The following is a 21739-nucleotide window of genomic DNA, read 5'->3' as shown; positions in this document are numbered from 1 at the left end:
CTACTTCAAGGTTTCAGATGTGCATGAAGTGAAGGAGGAGTTTAGTTTGAAACTTGGCCCTATTTGTCCTGGAGCAACCCTTTACTATCATATTCACAGACAGTTTCTATTGGCTGAAAAGTATTTAGATTACAAATCTATTTTGTAATAGATTACAAATCTAATCTACAAAGACTATTTTGCACGATGTAAATAAAACTGGTCCAGAAGCACTTCTGTTTTCTAACACTAGGCAAAAGGTAGAACAAAATACAACTAACATATCATTTAAAACGGAACTGAATTGTTAACATCTTTGAGACTTAAAGGTGCAGTTTGTAACAATTTTGCAGTAAAATATCCCAAAACCACTGAGCTAGTATTATATATTTTGTTCAGCTGAGTACTTACAATATCTCAAATGTTTCCAGCTACTTGTAAATCGTGAGAAAAATTGGCATTCTAAACAGTGACACGGGGCTGTGCAGTCGCCTGTCAATGGCGTCATATCCATGTTCCCCTTTGTTACCGCCTTTACTGACGTAGAAAGCGCATGACAACAGTGTCGTGGACAAATGCGGAAGTAGTGTCTAGCGTCTACCAAGCCACTAACTTGTTTCGAGCAGTCACTTATTTATGCACCACAATTATTCGCAACAAGTATAAAACTTTACCTCATCTGCTAACATGATTTCTCGTTCCCGTCTGATTGATGGCCATCAGCGGTGGAGTTGAAGACAACAGATCCCATCATTCCACGCTCCTTCACAGCGTCATCAAGCTACGGCATTGTTGTTGTTTTGATCGTGTTGTTGTTTTTACAAACTGCACCTTTAATTATATAAGTGAAATAAAAATAAAAAACTGAAACATGAAGTGCTTCTGGACCGGTGTTTACGTTTTGGCAAAAAGATAATGCAATTATGGATCATTTTCTCTCTTGGCATTTTGTCCATAGTGAATCAGCACACTCTTCCAAGAGAATAGATCTGATAATTATGTTGTCCCGTTCACTTTTTCTGATAAAAAATATATTCGAAGACAATTATACGTTTGTTTTCCATTTAAGCAAGATATTTGGAAGCCCTATGTTGTACCAGCATTGTTTTGCCTGCTATTCACATTAATACATTTTGAAGTATTGTTATCAATGAAATAAATGTATGGATTACAATCATGTAATCTAATTTGACATTTTGGCAATGCCACAAATTGAAAATAGACCTGATGAAAATTATGTACCCCTGCAAACCGTGCGTTTCTCATTTACAATTTTTTTTATGTGGATAAGCAGGTTCATGAAAACACAACTGTGACTGAAGTTAAAAAACGAAACATTAATTTTGAATTTATTTGGAATAAAGTGGACATAGCCTTATTGTCTTGTTAAACCTTGTTTTGAGAGGCAGATGAGGTCTGTCTTTGAAGTCTGTAACTTCAAAGACGTGTTTATAGACCATTTGTCCACAGTCTCAGATCCGACAGAATATTTTGAGATGACAAGCTGCGGCCCTTTTAGGAACACCTGGCTGGTTTCGGATCGAAGGAGTGAAAAGGCCAGCAGTCAGCCAGGTGCATGTAGAGTGAAATTGTGATGTTTGATTTCATCTGACAGCTAGAACTCAGATATAAAGTACTATTTTAGGCAGCACTGTCTCAATATTTCCTAAGTAATCTGAAGTTAATTTTACTGATTATTCAACTTTTTTCGCTTAACAATAATATACAATATAAAATAACATATTCAATTTCTGATTTACTAATTTCATTATAATTACTGTCCATTCCCAGTGCTAGACTGCCCCATGACCCTACAGAGCTCCCGAAGCCTGGACACCCTCTCTGACCTCAAATTACAGCGTTTGGAGGCGGAGTTAGAGGGGGCGCGGCATGAGGCTCAGGGTGCGTGTCAGAGAGAGGAGGAGCTAAAGGCTGAATGCGAGCGATTAAGAGAAGAGCTCAGCGAACTGCAAAGCAATCAGAGACAACGGGTCAGTCACACACACACAAAAATGGTTGAGTAACAACAACCCAACATAGGTTAATTCATAACCCAACATTTGTTCTGTCCATATTTTACCCAACCATGGTCCTGTCAGGACCACTGTCGTCAAATATTTAAACTAGGGCTGTAGCTATCGATTATTTTAGTAATCGAATATTCTACCAATTATTCCATCGATTTATCGAGTATTCGGATAAGACACACCTTTTCTTTATTAAAGAGCAATACTAAATATACAGGAGAAAATAAGACAGGTCTCTTAAAATGAACAACTAATTTGTTTCCTGTTTAGAAAAATTAACTTATTTATTGCTGAAATTGCATACATTAATATCTGTGAAAACTAAACCCATTTAGTACATTCCATTGCCATATTACATTCAAAATACAATATATTACAAATATATAAATAAGAAACATAAACAAAATATAAATAATGATTTCCTTACTAATGATAAACCTTAATTAGTTTACATGTTTCAAAGTTCTGTTTTTCTATTTTTAACTTTTAAATTGTAATATATTTGTCCACACAAAACTACTTTAGTTTACCAGACTTTTATTTTGGAAGGTCGTCGGGAGACGCTTATTTTTTAGTGTGTGTTTGATAGCTTCACTCAGTAAAATGTTCTGAAATAAACTCTCTGTAGTGATGGGAAGTTCGGATCATTTTACTGACTCGGACCTTTGAGTCTCGTTCAGCAAAATGAAAGAATCTTTTTTCAAGTCATATCGTTCATTTCGTTCATTTTAGCAAAATATAATTAAAATGTTACATGTTACTTTCCTAACACATCTACTACTTATGCAAACGTTGATCACATTACACGCAATACAAAACTATAATGCTATAAGAAACAGAAAAGATTAATTCATTGTTTACCTGGGTCTTTAGTCTATGATTAGCTCACCACACCTCTTATCTGACAAGTCCTCGGGTTTGACTCGTTCGTTCATCACGTGACAGCTTCGTAAGCTAAACCAATGCAATCAGAGCCGGAAAGAGAATTGATTAGTTCACCTCCCGAGTCTTCGGGTTTGAGTCGTTCGTTCATCACGTGACAGCCCCGTACGCTTAACCAATGCAGTCTGAGCCGGAAAGAGAATTGATTAGTTCACCTTCCGAGTCTTCGGGTTTGAGTCGTTCGTTCATCACGTGACAGCCCCGTACGCTTAACCAATGCAGTCTGAGCCGGAAAGAGAATTGGTTAGTTCATCTTTCGAGTCTTCGGGTTTGACTCGTTCGTTCTCGTTCATCACGTGACAGCCCTGTACACTTAACCAATGCAGTCTGAGCCGGAAAAAGAATTGATTAGTTCATCTTTCGAGTCTTCGGGTTTGAGTCGTTCGTTCATCACGTGACAGCCCTGTACGCTTAACCAATGCAGTCTGAGCCGGAAAGAGAATTGATTAGTTCATCTCCCGAGTCTTCGGGTTTGAGTCGTTTTGTCACTAATTCCAGTACAGGACCCATAGAATGTTGCGCAATGCGCATGCGCGACTGAACGAATCACTCCCCGAGATGACTCGTTCTTCCCGAGTCACATTAAAGATTCGTTCAAAATGAACGAATCGTTCAAGAACGACCCATCACTAACTCTCAGTGCAACTCTGGAGATGAAGTTCATGTGTTGTGTTCATGCCCTCATACAGCGCAGACGCGGACAAATCCATGAGAATCATGTGTGTAGCACGCAGTTCATTCACTTATACACGCAGAACAGGTAGATGGCATGTTTAAATAACAGGATTCCGCGTCCACAAGTCCACATCTGGTTAATGATATATGAACTCAATGCAGCCGGACAACAAGTTTCACTCGCAAAATAGACTAAAACTAATTAAAATGGCAGTGCGCCGTAACGTGACACAGAAACAAGCACAACGACAAACGCACTTCAAACAAACAAGCGACTATGTTCAATGCACCTGCCGAACTGTATCGCGTGCGTGCTACCTTGCATGGACAGAGTGGGAGCGCAGCAATACATGTCCCCCCACCTTAGGGAACTAGAACAGTTCATGATGCGTAACAGGATTAAATTAAAATGATCCGACAGATACAGGCAGATATGGAGGAGATGGGGATGGAGGTGGGTTTTTTATGCGGCACGATTAAGCAGCTGAAGAGGAGCAGAGAAAGGCTACTTAAATAGGACGCAGTCTAGTATGTGTTGTATGCAGTGTTGGGTGTAACTAGTTACTAAGTAATTAGTTACTGTAATTTAATTACTTTTCCTTAGAAAAAGTAAAGTAAGGGATTACTCTTATTTTTTCTGTAATTTAATTACAGTTACTTCTGATGTAATTGAACTAAATACCGTGTAATATATTCAATAGTGGAAATGACATAAAAATGATAAGTCTAACTTTAAAATGTATGCTTTAATGTATCCTTCTCACATTTGTATACTTTGGTCATTTAATAAGAATAATTTATTAAGTTATTTATTAATCATTTGAATGAATTAAAGAGCCGTTTCATGTCTATCCTTGAATCAATTCTAATCAAGGTTGATGAAGGATATAGAAAGTAATTAGTAATAAGTAATTAAATACTTTTTGGAGAGAGTAATTTGTAAAGTAATCTAATTACACTATATATGCAATTAGTAACTAGTAATTCATTACTTTTTCGGAGTAATTTACCCAACACTGGTTGTATGACTATTGGTTAGGTTAAGGTTGATTAGCTGTACCTGATGTGATCGGCTGATGCAAGCTAGACTCACGTGACCTGCCAGAACTGACGCTACGCTTGATATTAAAAACAACCCAGCATGTTTAGAGGGCATGCACTCTATACACCAAAGCACAAAGCGCACAGATGGAAATAAACCTACTGTTATGTGTAGCATTTTCCGGAAGATCATGATTTCATGCCACAAGCCACTGATTTAGTTTTACTGTCAGTTACCCAATTACTGTTTTTTTCCAGCACTTTTCACAGCAGATGTAATACATTATATGTTTCTTTTTTGCATAGGAGGTGAGCTCCACGTGTGGACAGTGTGATGTGGAATGGATTAAGAAAGTTGGCGATGAGCAGTAAGTGTCTACTAACTTGATTTTAACACCCACTTCACAAAACACAAGTTGTATAGTCTAAAAGTAAAGACAATTATATTGTTAGATTGTTGTGTGCAGGTCCAATAAGAAGACACCCATGCGGTGGATTTAAATAATTAGATAAAATAAGGTTAGAGATTAATATTAAATTAATTATTTGCTATAATTTACAAGATTATTTGACATTCATATGTTAACAACAATAATTAAACTAAGCCTTATGTTCTTAGTTTCCCTGGTCCTTGTTATGCGCAAATATCCAGCAGGGGGCAGTATAACTATTGGCAAACCTCCAAACCGCTTCATCAGTGTCACAGACAAGTCTACTGTAAGGCCTAACTGAAGATGAAGAGAATACAGGTGAACTGAAAGTAGCCTTTGTTTAAGTGAACGGGGAGTCTTGGAGAGGAAGGTCGTAGTAATGCCTACGTCTCTCTGCACCTCAGAGTTTCACACTTCACTCCCCCTCTCTGTTCGCTGGTTCTTGTAAGAGTCGTGATTTAACAGAAAAAGCCCAAAACCTAACGTGCAGTTACTCAGTGGTAGTTTTTGATGTTTTCGTCTTTTTTCTGATGGGTGGTTTATTAGGAAAATAGTTAGATTTGTTTTCGTTTTCATTGCCACAGACTCATAGAGAGACGAACAAAATGTGCAGTTTGATTCAGCGGTTGACTCATTGTTTGATTAGCCTTCAGAATGAAATTGGCATTTCTGATTGTTTTTTATATACGATAAATATAAAAGCAATGTTTAAAAATATTAAATATTAAAAAATAAAATAAGGTTAGTAATCAAAGTCTACACCATGCTGTTTATTTGAAATGATTGATCAACACTTACTGTACATAAGCACATATTATGATGCATTTTTATTAATCCACGTTGTTTTATTAAAACATTCATCAAATTTAAATTTTTGATATTTAAAAGGGAATGTGCATGTTTTATGTTACCATTTCTTTTACATTTTTCACCATTTGAATGGCCTTTTTGTGCCTTCACTAGTACATTTTGGATGTTCTTGTGGTGTGCGACATTGATTTTTGAAAGGTTTTGGATTTGATTTGAAAAGTATCTTTTCAGTCTCGCAATTATTGTGAGTTCTAAAAACTGCATGCTATGTATATAAGAATTAGAAAAACAAGCTTTTGACAGAGTAAAGCAGGTCACACCGCCCAAAACAACCCATACTGTCACCTAAATACAACTTTGCGGCTGCTTAAACAAGAACCATAGCATTTTCGACACCTACTGATGAAATACGAGTTATCTAGTGACAGCGAAACACAGCATGGTTTAAATATGCAATCTTATTGATTTCTTTTTAAATCACAGCTGTGATCTTGTACTGGGAGATATTCCTCTGTTTATCCTTTTATGTGTGTGATCAAGTTGCTGACACGATATGCCAGTCATAAACCCGAGAGTGTGGTGATACTTCGCTTGGCTTTGGGGCCCATCTAACTTCATTTTGTCGCTAGCAGTGTATATAGAAACTGCCTCGTTTAAAAGTTTACACTTTGAGTAGTTACTGCTGAGTACAGCTAAACCCTTTCCTGACGTTTTGACATGCAAATAAGGTCTTTCACGTTTTCAAGATAGCTAGCATGTATTTTTGACTAGCATCCACAGGCTATTTGGTTTGAATTTAAAATCATACTATAAAGTATTATTTTCCCAAATCTTTTTTATGATCATTATTTCAACGCCCTCTGGGATATTTTGCTTATTTCTTTTTGATTTTGTGGAATTGATAATGAGCCATGTGGGCTGTGCTGATTAAGTTGGATGGAGATTTTATGGCAACGATTGACTGAAAAATGAAAGATACTGTAAATTCATGAAGCCTTACAGCTAACATTTGAATAAGACAAATATTATATATTCTAGTTTCAGAGCAAAGGTCGGGCATCGCTCAACCAGCCCACACACACTTCCTCCCCACACGGACACACACACACGTACGCTCACGCTACATCATCATCAATATTCACATTAAAAACACACACATCCTCCCACTCGTGCTTTTGTTACATTTTGTACTTGTTCTACAGCTGCTCAACAGAATCACTTTCTCAAACTTCACAGCTCTTATTTTTCAGTTCATTAAAAAAGAAACACAAAAAGGACGCACAGTGTTGAATCACGAATACACACCCGCTTTTCTGCACGCTTACATGGCACATACATACCCTGAAGTATATTTGATAAATATGTAGCGGAATACACATTCACACATTCTTCAGACGTGTCCGCTTAGTGCAAGAGGTGATGCATATTGCTCCATAAATTCATAGACGTGTATGTGTGCATGTGTGTGCGTGTGTGTGTGTGGAGGTGAGAAAAAAATTATCACACGTCGTCTAAATCTGCTGTAAATACCTCTTTGATATATAGTCTCTATCAAATGAGAGTTGAGAGTCAGAAAGCAGAGTTCGGTAATGGAGGACAAACGCAACTCAATACCGCTGACTCGGTTGGTGGACGCTCAGACGCCCAGAGGGCCAACTGAAGGACGCATGTAGTCAGTACGGTAAGGATGCTACTGTATGGCTCATTGGCCGCAGCCGAGTAGAACTTAGAAAAACACTAGACGTTGTGAGCTGGTTAAAACTGATTGGTCGGTGGTTTAATCTGACCTCTAGTCTATGAATATAAACTAAGGCTGAAAGATCTGGTGCCTATATAAAGGGGAAAATTGTTTTCAGTAAGTGGTCTTAATAAAGATAGATGCAACTGTGCTGCTGGTTCTCAATTATTTAGGTTTCGCTAATGCAGGTTTATTGAGGCCGTGTGTGATTTGCATGGGGTTGAGAAAGAAATTTAGTCCTGTTACAACCTTCCACCAGAGCGCTTTGGTGGTTGGTGACTCATTTAAACTCTTCTTATTAAAACACAGTGTTCTTAAAAGGTTTGTTGCAGTCTTATGTTTTCATGTCCCTTTCATTTTTAATCAATGTAGTTATGTGCAACATACAGTATACAAATAACTAGTCCCTTAAAACCGCTTGACAAGTTGTTTTATATCGCTGCTGTCCTTCTGAAAGCTTGTATCTCCATATTTTGTGATTTTTTTTGTTTGTTGTTGCCATAAATCATTATTATTAGTCACCCTTTATATTTGTCACTGGGTTGTGCAAATATCTAACTAATAAAAAGTGCTTGTCAACTCTGTGGTTTTTAAATGATAAAATAACGTGTTGTCAGTGTTTTATCGATTTCCACAAGTTTCCCGTCCATCATTGCAGTCTCCGGACGTTTCAACTGTAAAGTTCCACAACGGAAGCCCCGCCTCTCCATTCATTTGATTGGACCATGGAAAAAAGTCATATGACATCAAGCGCTTTTCTGCTCAGAGTTGATTTTTTGTCAACTTCAGGCGCTAAGAGCGCTCCGCCAAAACCACGAGGCACTACGGGGCGATTCACATTTTGCGTCTGAACCGTGCAGTAAACGCGAGCTGCACTGCTTTCTCATGGCGTGCGGCATTCTGAAAAGTTGGAACTATTTTCATCTCGACCCCGTCGCTCCCTATTTGCTCGCGCCTGCCACGTGTCTGCATTTAAAATAACAAACTAAAATCTGAAAAGTTGAACAATTTCCATTTTCCATCAAAAATAAACTAAGCAACAGCCTGGCAGTTACAATATTTATACTATAATACGAATGGCGCCTCTGTGGCTCTCAAATTCATGCCAATGCATGCAAGTCTAAAAAAACGAGTGGTCTCACGTGCCTACATTCCAAGTAAAACTGAAATGTCTGTCATTGTGTATCTGACACCATCTGAAATGCGATGAGTCTTTTTAAAATAAAGCACTGGAGGTTTTTGTAAATTTGGCATGCATGTAATCAGATAAAGCACGTCTGATGTCAGAGTTTCTGTTTCATTGCATCAATGTGAGCTGGCATGATTTCACAGTTACTAAAACTTTCTGATGTCTAACAAAGAAACGTACTCATTTATATCATTTATTTGATTGATGGTGTTTGCTCTGATCATATCTAAATCATTAATAAACACAAAATACTTTAGTTTAATGTTATAATATCAAGAGGAGAGAGTTCTTGTTATAACGGAGGCTTTTTTGACATCTGCAAATGTACGATATGTTGTTTTCAAGTGACTGGTTGCTATGGTACTGACTACTAATATTACCAACTGAGTTATTTGGAAACTACATTGTGTTCTTGCCGGCGGGTCAAATAGGGGGTCAGATTGCTGGTAATTTTTTTACCAACTGTCACAAACTTAGTTGTTACGCACACAAGCGTGTCACATTATTGCATATACAACTATGAGCTGATGTGATTACAGGATATGATGCCTTCATTTTTTGTCATTGTCAGTCATACAGTAATGTGTTAAATGTTACAACTACAGTATACATGCAGCAAACATTAACTGTCTCTCTCTCTTTCTCACTCTGCTCACTGTCTCTCACCCGTTCTACATCAGGGTCAATTTGGCTTTGGCCTACACTGAACTAACAGAGGAGCTGGGCAAGTTACAGGCTTTGACTTCCAAACAGACCGAGATATTGCGGAAGGCCTCACAGGAGCCAGCAAGCCCAGGTATTAGCATCCACAATCATCTTTATTATCTATATTTTACATTACTGAAACATATATGGCTGCTTGTTGTACAGGTTTTAATTTGGAGGGATGAGGGGGAAAACCTACTGTGATGCTGAGGCCTTGAACTTTTGGAAGGTGTTTTTAGCTCCAGCTTCATGTAGTTTTTAAACACAAAATGACATACCCAAAGTATTCATATTATTATAAAAAACTCCACTTGAAGACGTTTGATTTGGCATTTTGTGATCTTTACCACTGACATGAATTATATAAACATTATTGCTGTATCTTTGCTATTGTTTTCAATTAATTATTATTGCCTGTCGGGATTCATTTTCATTTCACAGTTTAAACAAAGATCACATGTACTCATAATGGCCCTTTGACCACCTACACATCGCCAGCTTTATCCAAAAATAATGTTTTTGTGCTTTAATGAGCCTTTTTTTATAATAGATCCATTTTGTCAAACTCGAGCGCTTGCGTAAACTGGTGCTTTTTTTAGCCTCGGGTACTTGTTTGCCATTTCGTTAAATTCCACAAGGATTATTTCTGCTGACATGATTCTGTTCTGATCGCCTCTCACGCCACAAGTCTCTTCAAGACTTTGAGAACATAAACATCCTTCCTCCTTATCGTTTTAGCACCTCTGCACCACACCACACAAGCTTATTTGATATAGGAAACCAAACCAAAAGCAGAAGCGGAGATGGAGATGGAGAGAAAAAACTACTGATTCATAGATAGAGGGACTGATTTCTCTAAATAGCTGATTGCGATCTCACGATTGCAGTATGTTCAACATACGCACGTTAATCCTTATACAGAGAGACAGATGCATTTTCTGTACAAATTTGGTTTGCCCTCTGGTAGGGGAGCAGTCAGAAAAGGAGTAAAAGTAGCACAGGTGGTGGAGTTGAATGTACAGGAAAACAATAAATAAAAATATCTCAAAGAGGAAACATGGGGAGAAAAGGGGAAGTCATTACAGACTCTGTAGATAAAGTCATGATCGGTTTCATTTATTGCAAGCTTATTTTTCATTCATATTCCTTTCAAGCTATTCTTCTGGTGGTAAGATCAAATACTTCATGTATCAGTCATCAAATATACTGGGTGATCCTACATTTAAAATAAAGTTGAAGTTGAAGTAGTTCAGACTAAAATAAAATAAAATAAATATAAAAAATCATATAAAATTAGATGCATCAATACTAAATTTATCCACTGTTACTGATAATTCACAAGGATATCTCCCGATACTAAGATTAAATTAATATTTCTTAACTTTCTGAATGTTACTAATATTGAACATCAAACTGGTGATGTTTCTTAACATTTTCTATATAGACAAAACAAATTCATTGCATTTTCATTGCAGGACCTATTTTGATTGACAGAATATATCTGCCCTGATCATCGGATGTTTCCAAACTATTGTCCTATAGTGTAAAAAATTGCTTGTATCGACCGATATACAGATAATTGGCCGATATATTGGTGCATCTCAAACTAAAATAAAATAAATGATAAAATACAGAAATGACATTTAAAATAAAATGTTATAAATTTGTATTTATGTATTTATTTTGAGGAAGAGGGTTTGTTCCCAAGTAAAAAATGTAATCTTTAAAGGGACAGTTCACCCAAAAATGTAAGTTTTGTCATCATTTAGTACCCCAATGTCATACAAAAAACTGAAGATATTTTGAGAAATGTCTCAGTGGTTTTGTGTCCATTCAATGGAAGTCAATGGGAGCCAATGTTGTTTGGTTACCAACATTCTTCAAAATATCTTCTTTTGTGTTCTGCAGAAGAAAGAAAGTCAAACAGATTTTAAATTACATGAAGGTGAGTAAATTATGATGCAATTTTTATTTTGGGGTGAACTATCCCTTTAAGGAACCATATTTGTTACATTTCTTATAATTGTCTTCATTATTTCTGTTTAATGTGATTCTTTGAAGCTTATTTCACCTATTTTCTTATCATCTGTGTCTATTTTTCAGTTCAGCGCCACTCTCCTGTCCCTCACCAGAGGCATTCCCCCATTCCCCAGCGTCATTCCCCTATCCAACAACGGCATTCCCCAATACAACAGCGGCACTCCCCTGTGCCCCAGCGCCGCTCCCCTGTGCTACAGCGTCTCTCCCCTGACATGCACCGGCGTTCACCTCTGCCCGATCTGAGCGACGGCCCTGCCTCCTATTCATGCAGGCCCACTTCCCACCACCTAAGGGCCAGTTTCCAGGGACGGCGCAGTTACTCCGAAGTGGCCGATCCGTCGGCTTATCAGCGTCCACCGCGATTCACCCTGGATCCTGTGTCGACTCTGCCGAAACCTCGGCCGTATGTGGACAGCTACCACAAGCAGCAACAGCAGCAGCAACAACAGCAGAAGCAGCAACATGGGGGAGGCCAGCACATGTTAGTTCAAAGACAGAGCTCTCAAGGGGTGGGAGGAGATGGGGGTTTGGCCGAAACTCCACGGCTGTCCAGGGAGCTGTCTTTCCACCATTCTGACCACCTGCACTTTGAGTCTCAGCCCAGCCCGGCATCACTTCACCCGTCTCCGCAGCCTCCACAGTCCTCAGAGGATGAAGAAGAGTGGCCCTGCCCTCATCCCATCAGTCCTTCGCGAACACTGGGTGTGTCTAGTCCCTTGTCAAGTGCCAGAGGCCCCGCCTCTTGCTCCGCCTTCCCCATTCCATCCCGCCCCAACACCCTTAGCTGCCACCCACCTGGATACCTGCACGCAGAGCATGCTCAGTCTTGGCCATCTATCAACGTAAGTAGATATATCTTTTTTTTGTACTTAAAAATCATTAAATATCTGGCATTGGAATCTAGCACCGATTGGATGTTTCTTACAGCTGTGGATGGAGACTGAGGAGGAGGGTGATGTCAGGAGCTGCCCACTGTGCCAGCTTATCTTCCCTGTCGGTTACCCTGATGATGCCTTGATCAAGCATATTGACTCGCACCTGGAGAACAGCAAGATCTGACACCCACATCCGCGCCATGACCTTCAATTGTTCCACAGAAACATTTATTCAAAGCTCCCACTATTTTAAGATGGGTGCCTTCACAAAGAATGTAGGCGATGCTGTGGCTGGTCTGAAGAGTCAATAAATGTGTAAAGATCAATGTAACCTTCACTCAACTCGAAAAGAATCCCAAAGAGAGGTTATGAAAGGTTTATAAGCATCCACGAAATTTCTCTATCAGGTTTCTTTCAAACACAAACTGTAACTTATCATTATATTCACTTTAAATTACACATACTAAACCAAACTGACTCTTTAAAGGAGCCAATGCATAGTGCAATATAAGTCATTTGTGCTTCAGTCCCATAATCCTTTGGATTCACACTTTGGCCATGCGGTCAGTGGATAGGAGAATTGAGCTGACATTATGGTTTTATGCAGGACAAGGCATTAGACACACGGCCCATTTCTAGGTCGATATCATTTAAAGTTCAGCACTTTATATAAGCAATTAACATCCAGTTTACCTTTACCAATATTACTAACACTGAGGCAAAAAAGAAAGAATTTATAGATGTCATTTATTTTTTAATACTTTCCCTTAAATCTCTTCGTTTGATAGGACTTCCCTTTAACAAAACCAGATTCTTTGTAATTATGTGTAAATTCACAATTACAGTTATTTTGTTTGTCTTCCGGGGTGTACAAAAGGGAAGATTTTTCGTAAAGATATTCTTCAAGTATACATATTGAATTCAGCTCTGTGCAGAAGGTTTGAACCAATCACTGACAAAACGCCAGTAACTGTGTTGCTTCTCAAGGCAGTAATACTGTGATTTCTATAGTAAACTTTTATTTACTATAGTACAGTTTATTTGCTGAGTATAAGTTGATCTCAGTATGACACCTGGTACATCGTTTCCAGCTGTCAGGTTTGGTTCTGTGGATGGTTTTGATCAATTTGATCAGTTGATGTAATTACTTTTAAGAAAATTGTTTCGATAGAATAATCTATTTGTTCTTTTGATCATGTTACAAAGCTCAATCAATTTGATCAGTTCTAAACTTTTGTAAATGTATGTACTGCAAATGTATAACTGTATTTAAAGCCAACTACATGTATTAATCTGTAAAATAAGCTACATGATATATAGATATGCATTTTGCAAGCTCAGATGAGAACGAATGGATTGCTGAAGATCAAGCTACTTTTTTTACTACTATAATCCTAACAAACACATCACCCAACAAAACAACAGTGGAGTGGTTAGCTATCTTATCGTCTTTGAGGTGTACCCTATACTATGTGTTATAAAGTCTTTTTACGTTCCCGGTCCGGATTGTGACAGTGAGGGCACTGAATATGCTACCAACCCAAATACCGAGGAGCTAAAATGGGAAAGTGGCACAAAAAAAGTCATCAGTGGTGCGAAATTAATGAGCCAAATATAACAAGAGCAAAATGGGAGACTATGCTGTCTGTCAAATAACTGAATCGAGGTTTTATCAAAATTGAAATCTGGGAATAATCTTATGGCAATGATGAAATATATACTGCCTAGTTGTTGTAAATAACAATCATCTACAGTACGATACACCATTAAATATACCATAAAAGACAACAGCGTATGTGGCAAAAACAAAATCACCCAGAATCCATCCCTGCTGAAAAAAATAAAAGCCTGCCCAAATCACAATAGAAAACTTAATGGATTTAAAGGGACAGTTCACCCCAAAATAAAATTTCTGTCATCATTTACTCACCCTCGAGTTTTCAAATATGTATACATTTTTGTTCTGATGAACACAGAGAAAGATATTTGGAAGAATGCTTGTAACCAAACAGTTTTTGGCCACCATTGACTACCATAGTAGGACAAATTACAATTGTTGTCAAAAGTGCCCCAGAACTGTTTGGTTTCCTACATTCTTCAAAATATCTTCTTTTGTGTTCAACAGAACAAAGACATTTATAAAGCAATTTTTTTCTTGGCCTCCATCGTCAATGGTGACCAAGAACTGTTTTGTTACGAGCATTCTTCCGAATATCTTTCTCTGTGTTGATCAGAACAAGGAAATCTATACAGATTTGGAATAACTTGAGGGTGAGTAAATGAAGACAGATTTTTTTATTTTTGGGTGAACTGTTCCTTTAATGGTTATAATGGGAATTGTAACTATAATGGTGTTTCCTGGTATGAGATGGATTCTATTGCTGGGTTGTTATCTGGCAGATGAATCTTATTGGAACAATACCCAAAAACACAAGAAAAGGAAATTTTGTAATGGTTTTAATGGAAAGGCTAATGTTCATAATGGTATTTTAATAGAAACCATTAGCTTTTCTGTGATGGTTTGCATTGGCTTTCTATTGTTTTTCAGCAGGGATATAATCAACCAAAGACAAAGCCTGCTTGGTTTTCTTTTACTTTATAAGATGATGACCAGGTATCACTTATTAAGCGTACTTTGACGGTGCATTTGGAACATGTGAAACGTTTTTAAAAGAAAAACCTTGGAATGTTGCAGCTACAATGTAAAGGCAATCCATTTCTGCACCTTTCCATATCGAACCTGTCTAGCACCTCTGTCCACACACTTGCAGAATAGCAGCAGAGAAACAAGTATAAGCCACTATTCACAAAGAGTTTGCTCAGGAGTTATTTAAAGAGCTATTGCTGTTTCTCGCTCATGAAGACTCCGTTTTCTCATACAAAGGCAAATTAGCAACCACATGCTTTTCTGGATGCTCAGACGGTCTCTCTTTAGCCCTGTTATTTGGTGTGTGACTTTTTGTGATATTCTTAAATAACTCAGGGGATCAAACTTTGTGAATATGGCTCCTTGACCATGCACGACTAACCTCCACAGGGACAACGTGATAACTCGCCAAATCTCGTAAAGAGCAGAGAGGACAATAAGGGGTGGTTGAGATATTTTGTGATAGCAACAAGGTACTTAAAAAAATGGATAAAAGAATATTAAAAACGAATGCATATTGTGTCAAAGATTTCCTTCTGTAAATACTATGTGAAATAAACTGAAACATGCACTGATCTTGCGTCATACTGTGTTTGTGGATAGACTGAGACAGTTGACAGTTTTTTCAAAACACGATGAACAATCATTCTTGCCCAAAAATTTGTTGATTACACACACACTTTCAATTAGACAAACAAAGCATGTGTAACAAAAAATTACAGATTTTTTCAGCGTTAACTTTTCTAAGCCATTTTTGCAATAATGTTTGCAACACTAACTAGTGTTTCAACTATGTTTAAACAAAAGGACCTTAAAAATAACTTTTTTTCTGAAAGCATCGTGCTCTTCTCGTTCTTTGCTTTCGAATAATAATAGGGAACGTTTTTTCAAAGTTCTGTTTAAAACCTCTTGTATGTTTTCCTCTAATACCCCACCCCACTTCCGACCCTTTGTGTCATTTCTCTGCCATACTTACCCACAGTTCACAGGATGACCCGCCCATCCGCTCAAAACCACATGCTCTTGGTGAAGTGCTCAATACTCTTTCGTCTCTCTTTTCTTTCTGCGTTTCTTTCTCTTTTTCTCTGTTTACCCCTCTTTTGTCTCTGCATACACAAACAAACATGCACATGCATAATAACAGGCAAATGCCACCCACCATTTCAACAGGTATGGTCCAAATATAAGTTAAAGTGGAGTTATTTAAAGCAAAAACACAAAGCTGTTCAACAACCACTGCATAAAGAATAATACTTTTGTTTGCACGTTTATCAACATAATTTAAGTTGAATAAGGTTTTTATACACTTTGGCCTGTTCTTTTACAAATTATTAAAATGTATAGAACTTAATAATATTATTGTACTTAATTATTAAATTAAGCACAAATTGTAATTCTTAAAGTCCCTTTGGCAAAGTTCATGAGTTCATAAGATGCATGCCACAAATATTGCAACGGAGTCTTTCAACTAAGTGACTTTCCGAAGTTCCTGGGAAACTACTAGAAACAACTAGATAAGTGTTAGTGGGTCACACCTTCTTCTCTTCCTGACATGTTGCGGTTGGCGTCTTTCACACATGTGTTTAGTCAAAATCATTAGACCTTTAAAAAAATCCACAAATGTGAGGTCCAGCATTATGCATATGCTTGCATTAGTGGCACAGAGGTGACAAACCGAACCCAGGATATGCCCATCAGGTGTGGCACGTAAACCCTGCATACCTGATGTCACCTTTATCAACACTGAGGACAAACAATGCAAAACCCACTTTACACCAGCATCACTCCTGCTAGTGACAATGATAAAGCAAATCCTAGTACCTCATCACAATGGTTTCTGCATCTTCACCCTCGACCAGTATTCGAATAAAACGTTTACCAGGTAAAACAGTGAAATACTGCATGTGTTTGCCTCAGCACGGTTCATTTTAGGCTCTTCTCTGACATACAATGATGTATATATTAAAGGAACAGTTCATCCAAAAATGAAAATTATGTCTACATTTACTCGCCCATAAATTGTTCCAAATCTGTATACATTTCTTTGCTCTGATGAACACAGAGAAACATATTTGGAAGAATGTAACCAAACAGATCTTGCACACCATTGACTACCATTGTAGGAAAAATTGCTTTATAAATTTCTGCTGAGCGCAAAGAAGATATTTTGAAGAATGTAGGAAAGGAAACAGTTCTGGGGCACTTTTGACTATACTATTGTAATTTTTCCTACTATGGTAGTCAGTGGTGGCCAAGAACTGTTTGGTTATTACCATTCTTTCAAATGTCTTTCTCTGTGTTCATCAAAACATACAGATTTGGAACAACTCAAGTGTCAGTAAATGAAGACAGTATTGTTATTTTTGGGTGAACTGTCCTTTAAGCTGAATACCCTTTTCATCAATGCCTGCATACACTTTCTACATTGGGGTTTCTGTATAGTCAAAGAAATCTTTATGTAAATGACCATTTTAATGAGTTGAAGGATTCTGAAATTATTTAACAGAAGTGACAAAAACAGAGACAAGTGTAAATGTCACATCTAAAATAATTATCATGACCTGTCGTAATACACCTTATGAAACTCTTCACATTTTAGGTTGCAATACCAAACATATTAACATATTGTTATGTGAGGTAATCTCACTATCCTTGTCATTGTCTGTGTCGTTTTAGCTAGCACTAGCACACAATTAGATTACATCAAACGGCTTTTTACCTTTCATCCCACGTGCCTGCTATCCATGTGTATCCTACATTTTCCACTAGATGGCCAGGAAGATCACAAGAACGACTTTATGTACCCTCCCTTGTCGAGCCATGCACAACATACAACTGCTTGTGCTGTTTAACATCATAGGCTGCTGCTTTGCTTAAATGCGAATTTGAGGAAAAAATATATGTGACCCTGGACACCAGTCAACCAGTTTTATGGGTCAATTTTTCGAAATTGAGATTTTTACATAATCTGAAAGCTGAATAAATAAGCTTTCTATAGATATATGAGTTGTTAAAATAGGACAATATCTGGCTGAGATACAACCGTTTAAAACTCAGGAATCTGAGAACGCAAAAAAATCACAATATTGAGAAAATTGCCTTTGAACTTGTTAATCAGGGACACTGTGGCAGACCATCCACTCACAAAAATAAAGTTTTTATATATTTAAGGTAGGAAATTTACAAAATATCTTCATGGAACATGACCTTTACTTAATATCCTAATGATTTTTGGCATAAAAGAAAAATCGATCATTTTGACCCACACAATGTATTTTTGTCTTTTACTAAAAATGTTCCCGTGCTACTTAAGACTGGTTTTGTGATCCAGGGTCACATATGTATGAAAAGCTATAAAAGGCATAGTCCCCAAAAAAACCCAAAATGCACATTAATGTAATTGTTTTTTTTTAACTCCAAACCTCATAGATATCTATTTAAAAATACAATCACATGTCCATCATTATGTCCCACTTTAGTCAAATTTGCCTTGCAAAAGGTAAAAAAAGATACTGTTACTAAAAAATTTTTAAAAGCTTAAAATTGCTCTGTAAACAGTAAAGTTGGCACAATAAGCCTATCCCAGTTGAAAAAAAAATGCTGGGTTAGGTATGTTTTGATGCTGGTTTGACCATCTTAAACCAGCTAAGGACCAGCACATGACCAGCTTAAACCAGCACAAACCAGCAAACCAGCATCAAAACATACCAAACCAGCATATGCTGTTTTTTTTCAAAGGGGGGGTTATGTGTGTGACCTGCATTTGAACCACTGACCTGCGTAACTCACCCCTATTGATGACGGGACATGCAAAACCATAACGCTTCAGGAAGCACAGCCTGACCATGGGCAAGAGGGGCAAGGAGGGTATCAAATGTGTTGAATTGGAACTGAGCATATTCTGTAGGACTGTTTAATTTTAGGGACAGAGAAAAACAAAGAGTTAACATAAAACATACCTCAGGATGTGTTCAAAGTATGTATAAAAATATATATAAATAAATATGTATAAGTAAAAATATGAGTTTTTTAAGGAAGAGACAATGGTGTGTAGATTGAATGGCATCGAGTAGACTGTTATTGACAATTATCCCAGCATGCAATGTGTCAATTATTTTCAGGATCAGTTATTCATCTATAACTAATGTTCCGTTGACCTCAATCACGCAACTAAACACTCAGTAGCACAACAAGGGTGTATAAAATGAGTGTGGATGGCCCTGCTTTACTATCCTGGTGATGATAAAAAATAACATTCCAAAAGTCAACCAAAAGTGAAATTTCTAAAAGTAAATAAATAAATTACTGGTCCTTATGAACACTATAAAAAACTGTAATTTTACAGAGTTTTTCTGTTATTTTTTTGCAGATTTTTCACGTAAAATGTAAATAAATAATGTTTGCTTTTTTTACAGATTTTTATGTATTTTTTTAAATACAGTCAAAAACTATAAAATTACAGAACAAGACACCACATTTACAAGAAAAATGGGGGAAACTATTTAATATATATCCTTGTATCCTATAATTTTACAGATTTTTTTTACGGTGTATTTCTTTTTTCCAGTTTACAGAACAATTCATTTTTGTTTACAGATTTGTTTTACAGTGATAGTGCCAAACCTACATTACTTTATTATTTTGGGAAAAATATCCTCGCCACTCTTTCCATCAGGTTTACAATGTAAGAATGAATTTTTAATCATGGGTGACATATTTCTTATACAGCAGTCATGCCACAAATAAGTACATGTATGTTATTGTGAAACCTGTTGTAAAACCTCTTCATGTTCGAACTTTTGGCCAGGTGACCCAATTTCTCTTAGAATTTGACCTCATCAAAGTGATTTGAGGGTTTAAATGTCAGTGCACGTGTCTTCAAAACATTGTCAGTGGAAAAACATTTTCACAAGCATCATAATTGCTTGACCTCAAGTGTTGAAATTGTTGGTTCAACCAAAAAGCCTTCATTTGCTCTTGTGACTGGTACTGAGGAAATGTTCATCTGTCAGGATGTGTTTCAGCTCAGAGTTCCGCAGATGTGTAGCGGAACTTAGCAGTGCTCATCATTAGCCATTGCCACACGGCAAATGGGTGGCGCAGCCCTTTTTTTCCAGGCGGCAGTATCACAGCTCTGATCTGTCACCCTTTGCTCGACTTAATGTGTGAAAGTAAGACGTGTTGCGCCTATTAGCACTTTCAGGCAAAGCAGGCATGCTGATCTGTCCTCCCTGGGGAGTCAGGCAATATGGTGGCCCGCAGCTCTGGGCCTGCCAGACAGGGGGCCCGCTGTCACTCAACATCAGCTCGACATCAACTGCCCAGTCAGTCAGCTATAACCACACATACAAAAAACATGATTAATTCTCACATGCTCTTTCTGTATCACGATATTTAATTATTAATAAATAGTAAACCAATTGGCATTACCTAAAAAAAAAAAAGATAAAACACAAGATCGATTTCAAGCAAAACACACACACAAAAAAAATCATTTTTGCCAGTTCTGCGTTTTTCCTGCAACTGCTGCCACGGGTTGTTTTTTATTCCATGGGTTAAAAGTAAAACAATTTTGTTCATCTGCGCTCATTTTTTTAAATATGAAAATGAGAGAAATAAGAGTTATTTATAGAAACAGACCGTGTTATCTTCTATACAGTGATTTTAAAGAAATTGTGTGTAGTGAATAACATGTTCTGTAAAATATGCATTGAAGGTATAAAATATATACTGTATTTATAAATATTTAATTTATTTATATATATAAATATATAGTTTAGGCATATTTGAGTTTTAGTATTAGGGATGGGGTTGTTGGGCTAATTTCGGGCTGCTTTTGACACAGATCTGGCAACCCTGGTTGGGGTTTCAATTATTTAACAATAGATTTAAAAACCTGACATTCAAAGGTTTGTTAAAGGGATAGTTCACCCAGAAATGAAAATTCTGTCATCATTTATTCACACTCATGTCATTTCAAAACTGCATATATCTCTTTATTCTGTGGAACACAAAATAAGATATTTTGAGAACTGTGTTACGGGTTTTCTCCATACAGCGAAAGTCAATGGGGACCAGTGTTGTTTGGTTACCAATGTTCTTCAAAATCTTTATTTTTTGTATTCTGCTGAAGAAAGAAAGTCAGACAGGTTTGTAATGACATGAGGATGAGTAAATGATGAAAGTGCCCATTTTGGCTACACTGTGTGTGGTTGGTGGCAGCCTGTGGTTTAAATGTGTTTTATTGGCTTAAAGTTGAACTATAAAATCAATAAATCACTTGAAATAATTTTGATAAATGGCAACCAATATAGAGCTTCAAATCAATATGATCTCAGCATGCTGTAGGCCTCATCCTCAACTGCAGAAACACTCCAGATTCTCATCCAACATTACGATAAAGGTCAAGAGAATAAAAACGTCAAACTACATCATCTTCCAACACCATCTGACTCAGCCCATCAGGAGTCACTTTAAAGGCCACAAATAGTTTGTATTTGTTGACAGTAACGCACATGAAATTCACAGTTTTCTTTATTAATCATACTGTGATGCACACTGACTCTTTACAAATTGAGAAATGGAGAGAGTATATGGTGATATCAGGTCACGTAGCTGAGAACAATCCCAACGCTTGTCC

General features: G+C 37.2%; 1 protein-coding gene across 2 annotated transcripts in view; it reads left to right on the top strand.

The window, feature by feature from the left end:
* tbkbp1 (TBK1 binding protein 1) overlaps positions 1–15668 on the top strand; it is a 46425-nt gene extending 30757 nt beyond the window's left edge. For both annotated transcript variants that reach the window (XM_057358477.1, XM_057358476.1), the window contains exons 6-10: positions 1771–1970; positions 4971–5032; positions 9513–9628; positions 11641–12419; positions 12505–15668. In XM_057358477.1, coding sequence (XP_057214460.1) covers positions 1771–1970; positions 4971–5032; positions 9513–9628; positions 11641–12419; positions 12505–12636 — 1289 coding nt within the window. In that variant the 3' untranslated portion in view covers positions 12637–15668. The remainder of the gene's footprint in view (positions 1–1770; positions 1971–4970; positions 5033–9512; positions 9629–11640; positions 12420–12504) is intronic.
* The last annotated feature ends 6071 nt before the right edge of the window (positions 15669–21739 follow it).

Source organism: Triplophysa rosa, linkage group LG18, assembly GCF_024868665.1.
Source record: "Triplophysa rosa linkage group LG18, Trosa_1v2, whole genome shotgun sequence".
Taxonomy (NCBI): domain Eukaryota; kingdom Metazoa; phylum Chordata; class Actinopteri; order Cypriniformes; family Nemacheilidae; genus Triplophysa; species Triplophysa rosa.
This window is presented reverse-complemented; position numbering and strand designations above follow the sequence as displayed.